Genomic DNA, 21,854 nt, shown 5'->3' on the forward strand with positions numbered 1-21,854 from the left:
TCACCTACTTCAACCATAAGTAGAATATTAAGAATAATTGGTGGTGTGAATTGGCCTCCAAACAGATAGAAAAGGTGAGGGGATCTACAGTATAAGACGTGTAGTGATTACTTCAGCACTGACATTTCATCACTTATTCTACATCAATTACAGATAGTAAGCATAGATATATAGGATACCAATTTCAGGAGTTCAACAAACAAAAACTGTATCCTCATTAAAGGATTCCCAAAGTGTTCATACAAATACCAGTCTGTTATAAGTGAGTGTTTTCAATAAGAATTGTTCTGCTTAATTTCTTTATTATGAGTTTCTGTGTCACATAATTATTCTTTTTCAGGGGCATCTTAGTCAATTTAGCATTACATAACAAAGCATCTACTGTGTTCTTTAGCAAATTTGAGACAGACAGACATGTACATGGGCTTCAACCTGTAATAATAATAATAATAATAATAATAATAATAATAATAATAATAATAATAATAATAATAATAATAATATCACTGATTACATTGAAACTGATCAGATTATTTTTAGCTTTAACCTTTTAACTATTTCTACAAACTCTTTTTCTGTTAACAATGGGAATTATTTTAGAAACTGTGCATGAACCTACTGTAGGGCAGCGTCTCAATTCACTTAGCACTTAGACTAACCATCACTGTATAGTTGTTTTAGCTTAACACTGAAGAATATGGTGTATGCCTCTTTGCGTCATCTTGCTTGTTTTACTGCAGGGCCGTCCTGTGGAAATGAAGCCACCCAGCCACCTTTAAACAGAACGGATTTTAAGGTCTATTGGAAACCGAAACACACAAAGTTATTCCTGTATAGACCACACACGTGCGCGCACACACACACACACACACACACACACACACACACATGTACTGTACAATTACACAGCACTTAAACACACATGCATAGCTTTAAACAATATGATGCAAAATAAAATCTATCTCCAAAATTGTATTTTTCAGACGAGGAAGTTCAGGTACAGTACAGCGTTGAGATAAAACTTGGTTCCATGCCGTTTCCAGGCTTCATTAAATATCCTGTTTATATAACAGAATGCATGTTCAGTCCAAATCAAATAAAATGTGTGTGTGAGTCTGTGTGTGTGTTTTGAACATTTTTCTAAACCTTCTTAGGATTTCTTTCCTCATTGTAATGTTCTCTTTATATCTTATCTTTGCGCTCCCACCTGTGAGCACACACTGTGGATTAAGGAAGTCTAGTGGAAACTAAAACACATAGTCTTGTGATCCCCATATAGTCCACACACACACACACACACACACACACACACGCACACGCTATGACTATTAACAACAGTAAGATGCACAAAAACACTACATGGCTCACTCCTCAACGACCAGGCATAGAATTTCAATCCCAGTACATGGAGTCCTTCTGTTAAATGCACTGTGTCTGGAGCAATTATATATTTTTTACTATTACTAAGAGCCAAAAAGAGATTTAATTCGTTCAATGTTGCTGAGATTTTTTCCATCTTTACTCAAGTTTCCTACTTTTACCTGAGTGACCTATTGCTTTATCCAAGTGTTAACTTTAACTACTGTTATTCTTTATATTGTTTATGGCGTTTATTTTCACTGTTTAACGTGTGCCTGGTATGCAAGTGGTGACTATAAAATAATAACAGAACTTAATAACTATTAAGATGTATAACAGAATGTATATACGGTAAACATTCCATTACACATCTTATATAATGGGTATAAACTGATTTATCTGTAAAAGAGAAAACACGTTTTTGTACTGTAGGAGCTACTTTTCTTTTCTTGGAGAAAGCAATGCTGTGTCGAGCATTCAGTTCCGTTTATTTCCCTGTTTTCTGTCTATACACAGTAAACTATCATTTTGATTTCCTCTGCTGAGTGCACAAGATTATATATATATATATATTTTACTTTATAGTATATTCTGTAAATTGCAAATTGCTGTTACAAAATGTTTTTTTTCTCCCACACATCTCGATTTCCTTCAGTGCATGTTCTCCAGTGCTCAAGGAGAATCTGGCTTCCTCTAGAAAAAAAAAAAAAATGTTTCAGGTGTAACATCCACTGATTCACCATCTGTTCCACTTCTTTATCTGATCGAATAGTTTTTCACCTAATGCCACCTTCAGTGCTCCAAAAACAGGATGCTGTGTGAATTATTGCATACAGACTCTTTCTGTAATTGGTGTTGCACATTTAATTGGTTTGAGTTGAGTCATCATTGTGTGTAGAATGACTCTATGGTCGTGGGCAGCTAATTATACTGAAAATAGGCGGACCTGTCCCAGGTTACAGTTTATTCTGGGGAAATTTTGCAAAACAAGTTAGTTCCTGTTATCCTGTTGTAAACAGTTATTTCCTGACTAGCCTCTTTTTTTTCTCTCTAAAAGTTAGAAATACAAAAGATAACATTGTCTCTATTAGTTACCGGGATGATTATTATTTATAATGAAATATAACATTGAAATAAAAAATATAGTAAACCTGCCAGAGGTGTACAGTATGCCTCTCTGCGTCATCTTGCTTATTTTACTGGCAGGGCCGTCCTGTGGAAATGAAGCCAACCAGGCACCTTTAAACAGAACGGATTTTAAGGTCTATTGGAAACCGAAACACACAAGGTTTTTAAGATAGTTATGCAATATATAAATTTATTTATTTTGCTTTTGAAAAATGAATTCAAATTTTATCTTCAAATTTTCAGTTTGCTATGCTATAGAACAAATTATTAGACATTACTATTTATAGCTTTATCCTTAAGAAGGTGAACAAAGTTTTGTAAATTGTTTCTACACTTAATGCCTCACCTTTTCCAAGCAAGTTGTTCCACACATGTTCCACAGTAGCTACAGTGAACCTGAGGATTGAAGCCACCCACCGCTGTTTGTTTACCATGTGCCAATGTGTCTTATCATTCAACGCAGGGTGTGACGTGTGTGTATGTATATGTATATGTGTGTTTCAGGGCTGCTTGTAAAGGGGAGGGGGTGTCAGGTGGCCGGGGTTCATTTCCGGACAATTCTCTGCTGTCAGAGGGCATCAGTATGGCCGTTCCAGAGGTCTCTTGGGAAGGTGCAGGTAGAAAGTGCTGAAAGCTGTGAGATGTGGGTCCAAGCATGTCTTCAACACATGGATGTTGGGGCAGCATTCTGAGGTTTCACCAGTGCATGGGTGAGAGAAGAGGGAAGGCAACACCTTAGATAGATTTTTTTATTGTGATGCATCCATTTAAAGTTGCAGTAAGAAGTTTACATGCATTCGTCATCAATATGGATATCATGTCAGTATCGAGCTTGCAATACATTTTTGCACTTGGTCTTTTTTTTTTTTTGCTTCTGTTACAATTCTGGTTGGGTATTTGACTAATCTTTTTGACAAAATTGGTGATGTTCAATTATATTAGTTCATTTTCTTGGCATAAACCCAAATTTTAAGCATGCTTTACAACTTTTAAATAGTGCAAAGCCTGAATCTAACCTGCTTCATCTATTTCATAACCAGATTTGATGTTCATGTGGGGTCATTGCCCTTCTGGCAATCTCATCACATTACATTTTTAACCATCCGAAGAATTCTGTGGTACACCTTTGTTCTTAATTAACCCATTTATTTTTGTGCAAAACATCAATTCCACTGACAGCCAAACAGCGCCAAAGCATGATGCTACCACCACCATGGTTAACAGCTACTACAGTTACTAATGTGGCTGGTGGTGTCTCACCCTTACATCTCCAAACATACCTCAGATCAAAAGACTAATATATATATATATATATATATATATATATATATATATATATATATATATATATATATATATATATATATATAAGTTCTAAGTTCATAGTCATAAATACTAAGCCTGTACCTGTTGTAATTGAATTATGTCACCTTCATCATCAACAATTGAAACTGTATTCAATTAATAGAGCTTCTATTTATTTCCTTCTGTAAGTCAATCATTTTTTAATATCTGGAGGTTTTTTTGCAATAAAACATTACAAAAACAATATGCTTTGAATTTCAATCTTTTATACAATATGTACTTGATGATAGAATATTGTAGGATTATTATTGCCACTGTTATTGTCCAATAACTGCATGTCCTAAAGTTTTATTTGTAAAGTATCAGTATTTGCTATATAGCTTATGAATAAATAAATGTGTATACATGGGCGAGTGAGCGAGTTTGTTCTGATTGCCTGCTTTTAGAAATCATCTTCAAAATAGAAGAAAGGGTTTATATAGCTTTATATTTTATTGAATGACAAACCACGAAAAAATAAAGTGAAACTAGAGAACATGCAAATTTACCATGATAAAAACACACAGTCCAGATCAAAGATTGAAAGGAAATGAGAAATAAGCAGCAACAAAGCATCTGCTCCCACTACCTTCCTCCTTTCTTTAACCTCGACACCCTGCTAAGCCTCACGGCCTTTGGGTCATGCAAAATTCAGTCACACTGAGTCTGAAAACATAAAATGCCAGAGCTCCCATAATCCCCTTGCAGTGTGTTTCCACTTTAGCAATAATTGTATTTTCCCTGCACATATTTAATAGAACAACAGCAAAGCTGCCTGCCCGTTTAATCCCTTCCAGGTGTTCGCTGCTCAAATAATAAAGGAGAAAGGGCACTGATATGGGTGTAGATCACTGACCAGAGTTATTCACTGCTCTCTTTATGGGATAAGTTAAACCATTCTCCTACTTTGTAGTTAGCATAAGGTCGGTAGCGTAAGGATATGTTTCTGAACCCAATATTAATAAACAACTTACATTTCTCTCTATACACAGGGAATAATTCATGGTTTACAGAGAGCTCTGTCAGGGTATGATGTAGCCGTAGCTACGCCCAGAATGCCAATCACAATTAATCACGACAGCAGTCAGTCCAGCATGGGATAGTTTTTGTTTTATTCATGCAGAATTTAATAGAAGGTAAAGCATGAGTATTGTAGAAAGAGGACGCAGAATCAAGACCTTTCTTGTTCAATAATGCCATCTAGTGGGAGTTTATGTTTGCAATGTTACCGTCTGCAAAAGAAAGTGATAGATAGATAGATAGATAGATAGATAGATAGATAGATAGATAGATAGATAGATAGATAGATAGATAGATAGATAAAAATACACAAAAAATATATATTTTTTAAATAACCTATGATACACTTTGTAAAATAGTGCCATCAGGTGGGAATATGAAATATTTCATATGAATGTGCATTAAGGTACACTAGCAATGGAAAACTGCATATTGAGGTTCATTAGCAGGGTAAAAAGAAGAATGTAAAATAATCAGAATATACTGTATCTATGTACATGTACATGATGATTGTATGTATAGAAGAAAACTTAAAGAACTGTCCCTGAGGTGCACTTATCCATCCATCCATCCATCCATCCATCCATCCACTCATCCATCCATGCATCCAATGGTAATTACCACTGGATTTATTCCCAATTTATGACCGTGGTAGGACCTCCGGTCAACGTTCACATGCACATTAACACACTCCAGGCAATTTGGGAACTGTTGGAGGAAACCAGAGTACCTGGGGGAAACCCACCAAGCACGTGGAAAACATGGAAACTCCATGCACACAGACCGCGAGGTGGGAATTGAACCTAGAACCTGAAGGTGCAAGGCGACAGTCTTACTTTCTTTGTTTACACCTCTGCCCTAATGCAAATTTAAAAGCTGCAGCTCATCGAGGCATAGCTTAAGATGACCGTTCGTCTCAACAGATCTCCAACTAGCGTGAAGACATCTTTCAGAAGGCCGTGTTTGACTCTGAGGATGTTTTTGCTAACTTCTTTTAAAAAAATATTACCTTTTTTTTAATATTCACTTCTACAGTAGGCACGTTTAAAAGGGGGGCTGAAAAAGAAAAGAGTTCTTCCACTCACACACACTCTATACCCGTTACATCACTTTGTAGGAGGAATGGAGCCTATCCCAGGGTGTGCCAATCTATTGCAAGGCAAACATACTTTCACACACACTGCATGCAATTTGGAAACACTACTACAGAGTAGACTACAATAAGTCTACTCTGCTTGTTTTTGAACTGTGCGAGAAAACCAGAGTACCCAGGAGAAACACCCCATTCACAGGGAGAACAGGGAGAACATGCCAACTCCACACACACACACAGACTTGAACCCTTGACCCTGGACATGCAAGGCTACAGCCACTGTACCACCTACAGTTCATCCACTTTATCATAAAACATGCGTCTATACACTTCTTAAATATTTGTGAACTTTTGATATAGTATACATTTTTGATATATTATTGATTATCCCAAGAGCATTGCTGCCATCCTGGAGCTAATGTACTGTAGCTAATGCCAGTGTTTGGCAGTACTGTATATACAGTAGGTTAAAGCAAATGTTGATCAGGCTGTTGTTCTCATTCACTTATTATCTTGTTTCATTAGAAAAACCTGACCAGGACTAAGACCCAAGATAAACTCATGGGTGCCTCAGGGTCAGTAAAAGGTGTCTTGCAGTACCAGGGGGGAACAGAAAACATCCTAGCTAGGCTTATACAACAAAGTTTTGTCTTCTGTCACCACAGAACACAGGGGTCAGTGCTCTCTATTACCCCAGGGTATTAAGACAGTTAGTGTAGTTTCCCATGTGTTATGTGATGTATGAATCCCCTCATGCTCAACAGCTCATAAAAACTGGGGACTAATGATGTGACACACATGAAGCAAAACAAAACACAAAACTATGGAATGACTAGCTGTGAGACAACAAAGTTTGACAGCTGCACTAGGGGGCAAATATTTTTTAACTGATGTTGGTATACAGTCCAACTATTGCGTAATGTGTCGCCACTTTTGTCTTAGAAAAACTTGACACAACGAATAAAAAGACAGACCGTCCCTTAGAGACCTAATTTTTTGAGAACTGTGGCTTTGTTGTGTTTATCATCATTGGCAACAACTTCTGGATTGCTTTTAAGATAGTTATGCAATATAGATATATAGTCTAAATTGAGCTGTTTTATGACATCAGGACATTATAGGTCTTGAAAAATTATATATTTTTCCCGGGACAGATAGAAAAAAAAGGCACAGTCTTGAAAAAACAGGGACAGGAGCAACTCTAAGTGTTACTGTATGCATTTATTTAGTGTAACAAAGGACGAGCCAAACAGCACAGAACATCAAATCAGTGTCTGATCACCTCCCAGTAGGAAATCCTGGTCGTCAAAACATCAAAACATTGTGGTGACATTTATCTGGCAGTGTAACAGACGTTGAGACTACATTGGTATTAGGTTGTTTTTGAAAGTTAGAATTACTTTGATGAAATGATGTCAAAGCAATGTTGACTACATGACGATCAGATGATCTTATGGGACAAATTTAAGGTCATAGTTGGCAAGCACACACTTACACTCCTACACACACACATACTGTACTGTAGCAACACACACACACACACAATTAGAAAATGTTTCCTGTCTGTGGCTTTTTTCGTGATAAATTCTGTTGTAAGTGCTTAGGCTACGTTCGCTTTTATTAATGGTCATTGTTGCAAAGCAGCTTTACAGAATCATACAAAAGAAAAATGGGGGATAAGTAAGAGATGTGTGCCAAAATATGCACAAATTAAAATGATCAGATTGTCCCTGATGAGCATCTGTCGACATCTTATAATGAGTTAAGACTTTAAAACCTTGGAATCCAAAGAGCACGAAGCAGATTAGTGAATACTCCAGACATAGAAGTGGCAGAAACAGTGGGCAGAGAAGCACTAGAGCTGCCGCCTTGCTGAATGGAGATTGATTCAGCTCTCAAGCAGCCAACAGAGTGCTGTATGCATTAATACTTAATTTCCCTTCATAAAACAACTCATTTATTAATTTGACACATTTTACACTGAATGTTGTGACATATTTTAGCTGTTTGAGGAGTAATACTCTCCTACTGTACCATCCCAGAAACACAAACCTATGCAAACAACTAATTTTTATAAAATGTATTTATTATATAGTTGCATGTAAATGTTGTGTAATGTCATTAAAATAAGTACACTAGATGGGGTAAAGGCTGTCTCCAAAACAGATCAAACGGATCACCAATAAATCCCACAGAATTCAATCAAGTAACATTACACGCAACAATGTGAAACAAACACACAGGAAGGGTTCTTACACTACAGTATTAATCTCACATATTACTGCCTCTGCACTGAACCGAAAACACTTGCTGCAAGTGCTGTACATGACTCACTTACTCAAACTTCTCTCTCCTTCCATCAAGATCCCAGATGAGCTCTCACAGCCTGCCACGCGCTGCAGATTGCTATTGGCTGGTACTGATTGAAAAGGAAACAGCCAATCAGAATTCACTGGCATCCAGCATTTCTTCTTCAGCGGAGGAAGTGGGAGAATTTGAGTGAGCCAAAATACAAATGTGTGCCTACAATGATGATTTGCTTTAATCTTACATTGTTGTCATTTAGAAAGACCACTGGTTCATGAGAGATGGAGCAGGAGGCAGAGGATGGAGATCAATCAATCAATCTATCTATCTATCTATCTATCTATCTATCTATCTATCTATCTATCTATCTATCTATCTATCTATCTATCTATCTCTTTTTAAAAGCTTCTTCTCATGCTTGGAACTGGCCTTGTTTCCAGTTATCACCTACTGTATATTATACAAATAAGGTTTTTTTTCAAAGCCACTCTATCTCTTGAGTTTAATAAGAGAATCAGAGCTGGAGAGGAACACAACAAAGCAGAAATCATTTTTGATTAATAGAATAAGTCAAGTAGGCTTTTATTATATTTGACATGTCATTTCAACCATATACTGTACAGTTCAGTACACAGTGAAACAAAACAACAAACATGACAAAATCTTGTTAATTTATGTTGATTTAATGAAATGGAAATGTCAGTCAATATAGTGACAGACTGTATTACTAATTGAGGCCATTAAAAAGTTGTTATACTATCACATTTTGTCAGCTAGCTGCTACGTACATCAAGTCCACAGCTGAACAAGCTCTTACTCACTCGCTTACTTATTGTCTATACCACTTTATACAGGGTAGCGGCCTCCCAGGAGACTTAGGGCAGAGTACACCCTGGACAGGGTGCCAATCCATTACAGGACACACGCTTATTCACACACTATGGAAAATTTGGGAACACCAAATAATCTAATCTTCATGTCTTTGAATTGGTGGAGGAAACCAAAGTACTTGGAGGAAACCCACCAAGCATTAGGAAAACATGTAAACTCCATGCACACAAACCCCAAGGCGGGAATCGAACCTTGATCCAGGATGTGCATGGTGACAGTGCTAATGTAAGTTATTTTATTTATATATCCAAATAAGACAAGCACATATAAATCAGGTAAGGTGTCAGGAATACTACGGATACTGCGATGATGATGATGATGATGATGATATTGACGATTATTATTATTATTATTATTATTATTATTATTATTATTATTATTATTATTATATCCCTGTCATGGTCTGGTGTTGTATCCCCACCTACAGCAGTAATAGAAACATACAAACTGCTCTGCTCATTCACAGGGAAGCGTGAGGACCTTATCTAGGAGTGGTTCCATAAGTTTAGGCTACAGGACTGATCAAAATTCTGAACTTTTAGCAAAAATACAGTAATGAACTCAGTGCCCTCCCAGGATGAGTGATGAGTCTTTAGGGCTATAAAGCACGATCATTACTATGAGACATTTTTAATGATGCATGAACAGAGTAGGAAAATCCCACACAGTCACCCTGCCTTCGGTCTTGCGTCATTGCTGGGTCCCTACGTTTACCTAACACACTGCAGGGAGACCTGACTGCACACAGATAACACACAGCAAACTGCTACAGAACAGCACATTGCTCTCAGACAGCAGTACACATGCCATTTAATTGTTCATTGACGTCATTAGGTAATGTTCACGCTGTTCTTCTTCACTGCTTACTAACAACAGAATGTTATCAGGCGGTAATAAGCGTTTCATGTGCTGGGAAAGAAAAGCACATCATGTGTTGGGAAAGTCATATCTTCATATTTATTTCTATCCTTATTATTAGTCTTTTCCTTGTTCTAATACATAGTTTTATTGAAGCATTTGTCATATATGTCATTGTTTATCACAAAGGTGAAATGCAAAAGCATTTGAAATGGATCTTCATCCACAACATAATAATAATAGTAATAATTATTATTATCATACACAAAATAATAATAATGACATCCTGTAATCTTTTGTGGTGCTTTGTTCTTGTTATTATTATTGTTGCTAATAATAAATATCACCAAATTACAGAGCAATACATATCAACAGTAAAAAGGCAACATGATCCTAGAAGAAAATTAGATTCTTCTTCTTCTTATTATTATTATTATTATTATTACTTCCACTCATTGTTCTCTACACTATTTATTCTGTATAGGGTACCAGGAAGCCTGAAGCCTATCCCAGGAAACTCGACAGGGTACACCCTGGACGAGTGCCAGTCCATCGCATGGCATAAGCATGTACAAACACTCACAGACTTACTCACACCTTATGGATCACTTGCCATCTACTCTGCGTGTCTTTGGTCTGTAGAAGGAAACTACTGTATAATGAGGTGACATGGAGGGATCCATATCTGCCCCATATAGACTCTCAACTAGTCTGCCACTGGGTTCAATACTTATACTATAGAGATAGCTGTGGACAATCAACTGTCATTTTCTTCACACATTGCTAAACTTACTCGCTCTTGTCAAATTCTTCTTAACAACATCAAAAGAATCCGCCCATTTCATTCTTTACAGGCTACTCAGGTACAAGCATTCACTCAAACACTATTGACAACTGAAAATGTCAATTGACTTAAGCTGCATGTATTTGGACTGTGGAGGAAACTGGAGCGCACAAAGGAACCCCAGCAAGCACAGGGAGAACATGCAACCTCCACACACACACACACACACAAATCCACCATTATAATAATAATAATAATAATAATAATAATAATAATAACAACAAAAACAACAAAAACAACAACAGCAATAATAATAATAATAATAATAATTTAACAAAATTACAATTTCAGTCATAAAGTTTAATCAAACAGTTTATTTGTGTAAAGCTGTGGACCATTATTTTAACCATTATTTTTATGCTGAAAATCAGATTTTTATAATCACTAAAACTGTTCTTTTCTATTTTAACTTGAATCTGTTAGCTATTAAGTGAGAACAACATATGTGCGAAGTGATTTAATACTTGGATCGCAGTTTTAATTCATGCATAAAATTCGCAGGACTTTCTAAAATTTATAGTGTTTTTATGGAAAAGCTGCTCGTGTCGTTTATCTCGCACGCACAATGGGGTACAATTACAGATGTTTAGGTGCTACCCACTGCACGCAGTCCAGCATCACATGACCTTGTGATCTCATGCCATACTGGTGCAAGCTCCGCTTTGATCCTGAATGCGCGTGGCACCTCTCCTGCGACTCGCCATGACTTTGATACGAAGTGTTTATCTGTGTGAGATCCTTGCCCTGCTGCTCGGGTCACTTTTCAGCGCGTTGTCCGCTGAAGACGCGCCAGATGTGCGCGGCGTTACAGATGTGTCCAGGCAGCGCTCCTGGGATGACGCGCGTCGGGAAGCGCGCAGAAAAGCGCCGCGCTTCATGGTGGAGCTGTACGAGGAACACATCAGGAACCCCGGGGCTCTGCAGGGGGGCGTCGTGAGGAGCTTCACAGGTGCGTAAGGGACCTTCAGAGCCGGTGGGAAGCTGTGTCTAGGTCTCATACTGTACACTCACTCACACACACACACACACACACACACACACACATCTTTCACACAAGGTTTTTATTCTATTACATTTGTGTTGGAATTTTTTTAGGGCAATCCAATGGCGCGTTTCACTTTTTTAACCTGACATCCTTCACCCGAGGCGAGAAGATCACCAAGGCGGAGGTCCGCTGGTTCCGGCGCAGGCGCGCGGTTTTACCGGGACATCACTTTTACAGAGTAAGTGTTACTTTATAGACGACCAAGACATGGTACTGGTGCTAAAAGTGTCTTACCTGCAGGACTGGAGGTGAAGATGTGGATCATATAACACCATTTTTCATAATACTTCTGCTTCTTATCTCCCGATCCATGCGATTTCGTTTTTTGTAAACATGCTACACATTTATATTTTTATCAGATAAAAAGAAACACATTTGCTAATTACAATTAAATAAAATTTCATGACTTTTTATGTAGTGTAGAAACTTTTTTATTTAAATCTTTCTAATGATATTAACTTGTATTAAATTGTCATTCAGGTGAAACTTGGCCGATTTAGAGTTCACATGAAAAAATTGTATTATTCTAAAATGCAGAATTAATATTGCAACATGAATTAGACATTTGGGATGAATTTGTAAAAAAAAAAAAATCCTACATTTTACACTGAAGGCTTTAATTTAGCAACGTAATTGTAATTTTACAGGTGAAATGCCTCTAGACACTTACACCAATTTTGGTATCAATAAAATTTTCATTTTAAATAATTAATATTTAAAATGAGACAGTATAACGATGAAAAGTTAGCAATTTTGGTTCAACATATAAAATCATCTCTTTAAAATAGCTGAAGTTACCAACTTGAAATTTTTAGGGAAGCAAGATTGCTCACTTTCATGTTGCATAAACTTCAGAACATAAAACAGAACATAAAACAATTCAATAAAATCAGCATCAATACTGTGTTTTGGCCAAAAATTTGTACTGAAACAAGCATAAGTACATTGTTAATGAGACAAGAGTTTGTAGCTGATAAGATGATCAGTTTTAATGTAATTAGTGGTATTATTATTTCAGGTTGAAGTCCCTGTACATGTCTGCCTGAAACAAAGATAAAGCCTTTATTATTTTAAACTGTAATTTCACAAAAGTTTGTTTGGTGAGACAACATTATATTGTGGCGTGGGCGGGGCGGCGGCTGACGACCAGCATGCCTTGCGGGGGTTTCTATGTGAGTCAATTCTGACCAATGTACAGACAAAACAAATCTTTTATTTACATAGATTAGACAAATAAATTTTCTCTTATGTTGGATTTTTCAGGTCGATTTGTATGAAGTGCTGGACAGCAGAGTGAATCCATGGCGAGGGAACCTGATCCTGTCCCGGTTACTGTCTGTGTACACTGAAGGATGGGAATTGTTCAACATCACACAGACGGTGAGATAAAGTAACACAATAATGATGCAGATCTATCAGTGTTTTCTGGATATTTGTTTTTCCACTGCCATTTGAAAAATGGAAAGTAATGTGGTATTTCTGTTAGTGGACATATGGTAAGTGCCTATTAGCTAGGTTATAACAACTACAGTACTACAGAAGGTGTCACCAAACTACTGACTTATTTCACTGATCAACTTTTGCACAGACCCCAATTTTTCTATTCCTGTAGGTTATTACTAGGGGAATGCTTATGGACTGTGCTTTGGGGCTGTCCACAGTGCTCAAACCTATAGGGAGGTGGAGAAGGTGCAAAGAGCTCTTCGTGTAAAGAGCTCTGAACCGCAAATTGTATTTATTCAACTTATCATTATAACTTAATAAACATAGCACGAGCAGACAAATCCAAGACATTGCAGACTCAAAGAGTCAAGCTCTTAAGCAAATGAGTTGTGTTAGGTAAAATACTCAAAAATCAAGGCACTGTGATAAATTTTGGTAAGTCCAGATACCTTTTTATTATTTAAAGTAGAGAAAATGTCTAAGATTTGGGGGTAATGGGACAGTGTGCATGGTCAGTAACCTCGAGACTGTGAATGTGTTGTAAGGGTAATTCATGGTGACATGTTTGGAGGTGTGTTGTGGAAAACAGAGTTAGAGGTGGATTTATGGACTGAGAAGATCCAACCACAGTTGATCTAACAATTAATATACACCCACCTAAAGGATTATTAGGAACACCATACTAATACGGTGTTTGACCCCCTTTCGCCTTCAGAACTGCCTTAATTCTACGTGGCATTGATTCAACAAGGTGCTGAAAGCATTCTTTAAAAATGTTGGCCCATGTTGATAGGATAGCATCTTGCAGTTGATGGAGATTTGTGGGATGCACATCCAGGGCACGAAGCTCCCGTTCCACCACATCCCAAAGATGCTCTATTGAGTTGAGATCTGGTGACATTATCCTGCTGGAAGTAGCCATCAGAGGATGGGTACATGGTGGTCATAAATGGATGGACATGGTCAGAAACAATGCTCAGGTAGCCTGTGGCATTTAAACGATGCCCAATTGGCACTAAGGGACCTAAAGTGTGCCAAGAAAACATCCCCCACACCATTACACCACCACCACCAGCCTGCACAGTGGTAACAAGGCATGATGGATCCATGTTCTCATTCTGTTTACGCCAAATTCTGACTCTATCATTTGAATGTCTCAACAGAAATCGAGACTCATCAGACCAGGCAACATTTTTCCAGTCTTAAACTGTCCAATTTCGGTGAGCTCGTGCAAATTGTAGCCTCTTTTTCCTATTTGTAGTGGAGATGAGTGGTACCTGGTGGAGACTTCTGCTGTTATAGCCCACCTGCCTCAAGGTTGTGCATGTTGTGGCTTCACAAATGCTTTGCTGCATACCTCGGTTGTAACGAGTGGTTATTTCAGTCAAAGTTGCTCTTCTGTCAGCTTGAATCAGTCGGCCTATTCTCCTCTGACCTCCAGCATCAACAAGGCATTTTCGCCCACAGGACCGCCACATACTGGATGTTTTTCCCTTTCCACCATTCTTTGTAAACCCTAGAAATGGTTGTGCGTGAAAATCCCAGTAACTGAGCAGATTGTGAAATACTCAGACCGGCCCGTCTGACACCAACAACCATACCACGCTCAAAATAGCTTAAATAACCTTTCTTTCCCATTCTGACATTCACTTTGGCGTTCAGGAGATTGTCTTGACCAGGACCACACCCCTAAACGCATTGAAGCAACTGCCATGTGATTGGTTAATTAGATAATTGCATTAATGAGAAATTGAACAGCTGTTCCTAATAATCCTTTAGGTGAGTGTATTTATGTACATTGACGCTATGTACTGTATTAGTGAAGTTTTGTACATCAATGCATTTACATTTCTGAGCTGGAACCCATTTAGAACTGAACTTTACCTGGAAAAGACTGTCCAACATACATTTTAATTTAATTTAGAACTAAACCACAAGAAGTTTGAATTTTTTAGGTTTTTCGTAAAATTTTGCTCATGGGTTCTGAAGTGTCAGCTTGAAGTGCTAAGATCTGAACTCACACCTGCAACACAAAGCACCTTAATAATTTATCATGTAGCTAAGCTGAAATGAAAATTTAAAAACTGTTACAGATTACTTTTACATAACAAACATTAGCGTTGTGTGAATTTTTTTTTTTTACATATTAATAACTGAGCAGCTAAAGTAACTGGTGCTACCGGACCCTTAGTACACCTTTTTTGAAATGTTTAATAGTCTGCGAGGGAAGGGAGCCACTTAACATTTAATCACCCATAAAAGAGTGTTGGATTGAAAATCTTTAAACTTTGCACAGTTAAGTTTTTCCACAGCACTCTTCAAAGTCATAATTTATTCATATAAATAAATTATTCATATTTAAACTTAACGGCTACAGGGCTGATAAAACTGTATGTTTTTGACTGACATTTATAATACTGTAGGTCACCAAATGGATTCTAAACATCAGTACAAATAGAGGCATCTTGGTTGTTCCCACGTTACCCTCGAGACACTGGCTCGAGACAACATCAAGAGAAAGGGGCTATGAGGAAAACGACACCTATTTGGTTATCTACTCAGATGATGGTCGAAGAAGTTCTGGTAAATGTTTTATCAGTATATTGTTTAATATACAGTAAATAATTATATACAGTACATAAATTGTGAGTAGAGATGGATTCTTGGCTGTTTTTGACAGTTTAGTTAAAAAAAAAATCTCAGTCTCATGTCTTAAAGTACAGTAATCAGTTCACACAAGTGGATTTTTTTTAAGATGCTGGACTTTTCTGAAGTCATTATTATGATTCCACAGGTGAAAGAGGCTCCTCATCAGGTTGGAACACTAACTCACCCCTAGAGCTCATCGAATACAAAAGCTCCGTCCAGGCTGCGGTTCGAAGGCGCAGGAGTACGCATAAGAGTGCAGCTGAAAATCTACATGCTATAAATTGTCAAAGAACACCTCTCTATGTGGACTTTGTAAAACTCGGTTGGTCCGGATGGATAATATCACCAAGTGGCTACAACGCATACCATTGCACTGGGTCCTGCCCGTTTCCACTCAGTGGAGGCTTACGTGCAACGAATCATGCCATCGTGCAGTCCATCGTAAACACATTAAAACTGTCCAGCAGAGTGGGAAGGCCATGCTGTGTCCCGGACAATCTTCAGCCGATAAGTCTGTTGTACTTTGACGATGAGGAAAATGTTGTTCTTAAACAATATGACGACATGGTGGCAGGTAGCTGTGGCTGCCACTGAATGCATCAAATGTTTATTATCATTTGCTGGATTTTGAATTGAATCTATTATTGTAGGCAAATAAAGGGGGTATGTTGCAACAGAAAACATGATGTTTATGTGGACACAAACAAACCTGAAAAAAAAAAAAATACTAACAAGTTCCCAGGTGTATTTATTCCCAGTGTATTATGTAATGCAAAAACAGTTGGAAACATTATCATAAAAAAAAAAAAAAATGAAAATACCAGTAACAAGCTCCCATTAATGTTCACAGAAAAGCTCAGAATCAGTGAATATAATTGGCTTATAAGATTGCATGCATGTGCAGGTGTACAGGTGTTCTTAATAAAGTGGACATCGAGGATCTACAAAATATACATTAGGACTACAGTAGCATATTTAACTAGGATATGGCAGGAGGGGCATTTGCTTCTTTTTCTTCCCTTTTGCCTTTGTGGGACCAAGTAAAACATTTAGTGGAGACTAATGTTTACAATGCTTTACCAATTTTTACCACAAGGAGCCGCCAATTCCCAAAAAAAAAAAAATTACAAAAAAAGTTTGGCACTTTGTCATAAATTTATCAGAGTCAGAATCAGATTTATTGTAGTAATAAATAAATATAAGTATTTAAGTATGTTAACTACCATAAATAATGTCGATCTGGTTGTTGGTGACTAAAATAAATACAGAGAATGTACAGGGAATGTATAATATTTAAAGACCGAATACACTCACAACATACAGACACTGTACAGATAATAAAAAAACAAAGATATATATTAAATATGAGCGTGCATCATATACTGAAATAAAGTTGCACTGGATAAGTGTTTACAATAAAGTATTTAAAGATGTGTGTGATTTTGTTATAGTTTTCTTCTGATTTTTAATGAACTATAATAACCAGTGTTGTGCCAGTTACTACTAAAAGTAAATCTTACTATTGCTAGTTACTTTTTAGTAAAAGCAATATAATGCTATTACCTTTTCTTTTATATAATAGTAATATGTTACTAATCCTAGTAACTATCTAAAGTAAGGAATTACTGTTATGCAACGTGTAAAGATCTTATAAAGTAAGATATTAGAGATCTTGAAGAATAACTAATGACTTTGGCAACTGACAAGTTATACTTGTACATAAGTTTAATTTATTAGTTGCCAAAGTCACAAGTTACTGTATTGGTTAAGATCTCAAATATCTTACATTTTATATCCTTATTATCACTGTTTGTTTTTTTACTAGTGTGAGAGACAGCACTTGTACATGTTACAAATGATGATGTCACTATTTAGTAGATGCCAAGTGGATGGATATTATAATAAACGTATTACAATATGATAGAGTGATTTTAATCATACGTAAACCCTAGCTTTTAACAGTTTGTACGCTAAGCGCCAAAATGCACAGATGCTCGATACACGATTCAAACAAAAGGACAACAAATGTGCTCCTTAGTTACATCATCATCGGTTACTTTACTAAAAAGCCTAGTGTTTTACTACTAGCTACAAGCAAAAGTAATATTTTACAAAACTACTGTACAGTATTTTTGTAATACTCCACTGATTGATATTATTTGCTGCAGTCTGTTCCACTCCTTTTTGTGACTGTTTTTATTACGAACATTATGTATGCACACAGAACAGATTTGATGACTGCAGTTTAAACTGGATCAACAGCTCCTGCGGGAGACCACACGTCTGTTTCCACAGAAGGTACATGCTCTGCTGGGCATTTTTGCGGATCATAATCATCACATTGGTTTTTACAATGGAATAGCTAAATGTAGCAGCCTAGTAAGCCCTGTTCCTACTTTTACCATATTTTCAGTGAATTTCCAAGTTTTCAAAATGATGGCTTGCCGATTCTCTGACAGGATCTGACATTATTAGGTATGGCATAGCAAAAAAAGCTCTCAGACAGAGCTATGGAGAAATATGATGGCATGGTTTGATACATTGCGAGCTTGTCCTGTAACCCAAACACCGGTACAAAAGGAAAATCACTACTGTAGAAAAAAAACAGCAACAGCACATCCCCCAGCCCAAGGGCACAAGGCGGGGTACACCCTGGGCATGGTACCAATCCATCACAGGGACACATACTGTACATACTTATTCACATACTACAGGCAATTTGAGACGCTAGTTAGCCTACAGTAATCTACATGTCTTTGGACTGTGGGAGGAAACCGGAACACCCGGAGGAAACTCACCAAGCACGTGGAGAACATGTAAACTCTATGCACACAGAGATGGGAATCATGCCTGGCCGACAATCGAACCTGGACCCTGGAGGAGTGTCATATAAAAACAGTACATCATATAAAAATAAATACATTCCAAAGAAGACAAAAAGAATTACACAGCAGCCAATCAAATGTGCAGATGATCTTTAATGATACATTAGATACTGTATTCTGTGTGTATGTATAGTATATGCAGGCAAAGCTTTCAACATAGACATAACATCAACAGGAAACCTAATGGGCAGAAAACTTCTTCAAGGGTGAATTTGGTGCTATTAATCACAAAAAGAGCAGCACGGTGGTGTAGTGGTTAGTACTGCCGCCTTGCACCTCCAGGGTCCAGGTTTGATTCCTGGCCAGGCTCGATTCCCATCGCTGTGTGCATGGAGTTTGCATGTTCTCCCCATGCTTGGTGGGTTTCCTCCCACAGTCCAAAGACCTGCAGATTAGCCGTAGTGTGTGTAAACATCTATTAAAGTTCATGTCTTCTGCAGTAATTTTTTATTTATTTAAACATGAGTATTAAAAAAACATGTTTTTGTTTATTTATTTTTTAATTCAAAAACAAAACAAATCAAATAATGATACACAGATTCTGTATATTTAAAGTAAATCGAGACTAATGTTCATAAAATGTTCTAAAAGCATAAACTTGGACCGTATCAGACAGAAAATCATAAGTAGTGCTGTGTGACACACTAATAAAGCTAAACAGAGACTGTTTAAAAAAAGTTCTGTACAGCATCTCTTTTGGCTCTTGTCTATCTGCCTACTAACAATAACCTACTGGTATCTCATCACTACCATTTATTGCATTTACATTTACATTAACATTTAGGCATTTGGCAGAAGCTCTTATCCAGAGCGTCTTAGAAAAGGTGCTTTAAAGTTTAAATCATTGGATACATACTTACCTGTACACTGGGTTAACTAGGTTAATAACTAAGTGCCATTAGTCAAACACAACTGGGAAGATGTTTTTTTTTCCCACACAGATTCTCCACAGGTGTCCCACAAGGCTCAGTACTTGGTCATTTTTTGTTCACTCGCTATACTCAATCTCTTGGTACTGTACGATCACATTGTTAGATGGGTCTTCATACCACTGCTGTGTGTGAGTGACACTCAACTCATATTCTCCTTGCTTCCTTTAGACACTCATGTTTCTGCTCAGATGTCAGCATGCTTGATGAAACATATACTAGCAAAACTGAACTGCTGTTCATTCCAATTGAATCATCCCCATCAGGATCTTATAATATCTCTGGACAACACTAAGCTCTCTAACATAACTTTGGCCACCTTTGCCATCTTAGGGTAACTGGACAAACTGGACAAACAACTGTCCTTTTCCACTCACACTGCTAACCTCACACAGTCATGTTGATTTATTTCTACAACAACAGAAGAATTAACAACAGAGGAATTGTATCTATACAAGCCTCTTAGGTGCTTGCTCAGTCAAATGTAGTCATCTCAAAATGGGACTACTGCAATTTGGTCCTGGCAGGTCTGCTTCTTTGTGTTATTCCAACTTGCATTAGTTGGAATAATACAATTGCATTATTCTTTTTTTTTTTTTTTTTACTTGCTCCCCCCATTGGCTTGCTGTAGCCACACTGATTCTTGTTATAAAGTCAAAAACAGGCCAGCACCCAACTACCTCAAAGTACAGTACTTTGTACACCTGCAAAGCACTAACCTCCCTCTGATCCTCTATCATTAGATTGGTTCCCCATCTTTCACGGATCCAGAAGACATAAATTAGGACACTTTTTGATTCTGGCTCCTGGGTAGTAGAATGAACTACTAGTAAATGCCTAATTAGCTAAGTCACTGATAGTCCTTAAACAACATAAACTCCATAAACAATAAAACTCCCAATGGTGTTGTAAATTGAGCATACTGATGGACAGTAACCTGGTGTAACATTCAGCCTGTAAATTTTGAAGGTAGATTGTGAGCTCTGAGCTCTAAAGAGCTCTGCAAACCCTGCTAGTCAGACCACTTTGTCATACAGTATGTTGACTGTTTCTTTACTTTTATTTCAATATTTCCTTTACCCACTAAGCTAAATTAACAAAAGACTCGTAATTATGCTCGCTGAAACTACTGCATATTAGTAATGCATCAACTGATAGTCACTTACACATAGCACTTTAAAAGTCCTCACTGGACCTAGGTCTGACCTGGGGACTTTGGGACCATCTGTTGATATGCTTATTAATATACTGAGATGCTAATACCATTGAAATGCTTAAAATTTTTGGGATGGTTCAGCCACAGAATGGCATGTGTAAACTCCAGTCCCCAGCACATACAAGACGTGTGCTGACCAGTACAGTAATACATGCAACTCATCTGATGGCTTACAAAACAGCACATTATATTTGCATCTTCCCTTGACACCAGCTGTTATGCACAATGTCTGGAATCCACAGAAACAAGTTGTGTTGTGTGGTGGCTAGAAACATTCCTTATGCACAGATAACACAAATAAATCCTTGGAGAAGCATCAGAAAGAAATGCTTCTAGCTGGCTCCCCTTATGGTTGAACCTTGTATAACATCCAAATAAAGCATGTACAGCAGTGGTCGAAATGTTTAGTTATGACACAAATATTAATTTCCCCAAAGTCTGCTGCTTTAGTATATTTAAATACTTTTGTCAGATGTTACCTTGGTATACTTAAGTATAATTACAAACATTTTTGCATAATTAATGCTTGGAGTTTGTCAGAATTTGGTTTTTGTTTGTCCACCCACGTCTTAAGGATTGACCACAAGTTCTCACTGAGATTAAGGTCTGGGGAGTTTCCTGGCCCCTGACCCAAAATTTAGATGCTTTGTTTTGATGCCAAGCCAGAGGATGTTTTTGTACCTTTCTTTATTCATACAGTAGCTGTGATCTTGGATAAAATTGTGCGTGAGCCCCGTCCCTTGACTCAGACGTGACCCCACACGTAAAAGATGCTTTACTGTTGGCATGGCACAGGGTTGATGGTAGCGCTCACCTATTGACTATTTGCATAAACTTAATGTA

General features: G+C 37.4%; 1 protein-coding gene across 1 annotated transcript; it reads left to right on the top strand.

Moving 5' to 3' along the window:
* Window positions 1-11,516: 11,516 nt before the first annotated feature.
* LOC128541264 (bone morphogenetic protein 2-like) lies at window positions 11,517-16,637 on the top strand. Its single transcript, XM_053511613.1, has 5 exons — window positions 11,517-11,793; window positions 11,940-12,067; window positions 13,153-13,269; window positions 15,756-15,915; window positions 16,127-16,637. Exons 1-5 carry the CDS (start codon window positions 11,517-11,519, stop codon window positions 16,573-16,575), a joined length of 1,131 nt encoding a protein of 376 aa, XP_053367588.1. The 3' UTR covers window positions 16,576-16,637.
* Window positions 16,638-21,854: the final 5,217 nt, after the last annotated feature.

This window comes from Clarias gariepinus, chromosome 14 (assembly GCF_024256425.1).
Source record: "Clarias gariepinus isolate MV-2021 ecotype Netherlands chromosome 14, CGAR_prim_01v2, whole genome shotgun sequence".
Taxonomy (NCBI): domain Eukaryota; kingdom Metazoa; phylum Chordata; class Actinopteri; order Siluriformes; family Clariidae; genus Clarias; species Clarias gariepinus.

Coding starts and splice junctions, on each gene's coding strand:
- LOC128541264 (XM_053511613.1), top strand. CDS start 11,517: ATGCGCGTGGCACCTCTCCTGCGACTCGCCATGACTTTGATACGAAGT. Junction 13,270..15,755: donor TGTTCAACATCACACAGACG/GTGAGATAAAGT, acceptor ATAATACTGTAG/GTCACCAAATGGATTCTAAA. Junction 15,916..16,126: donor TGATGGTCGAAGAAGTTCTG/GTAAATGTTTTA, acceptor ATGATTCCACAG/GTGAAAGAGGCTCCTCATCA.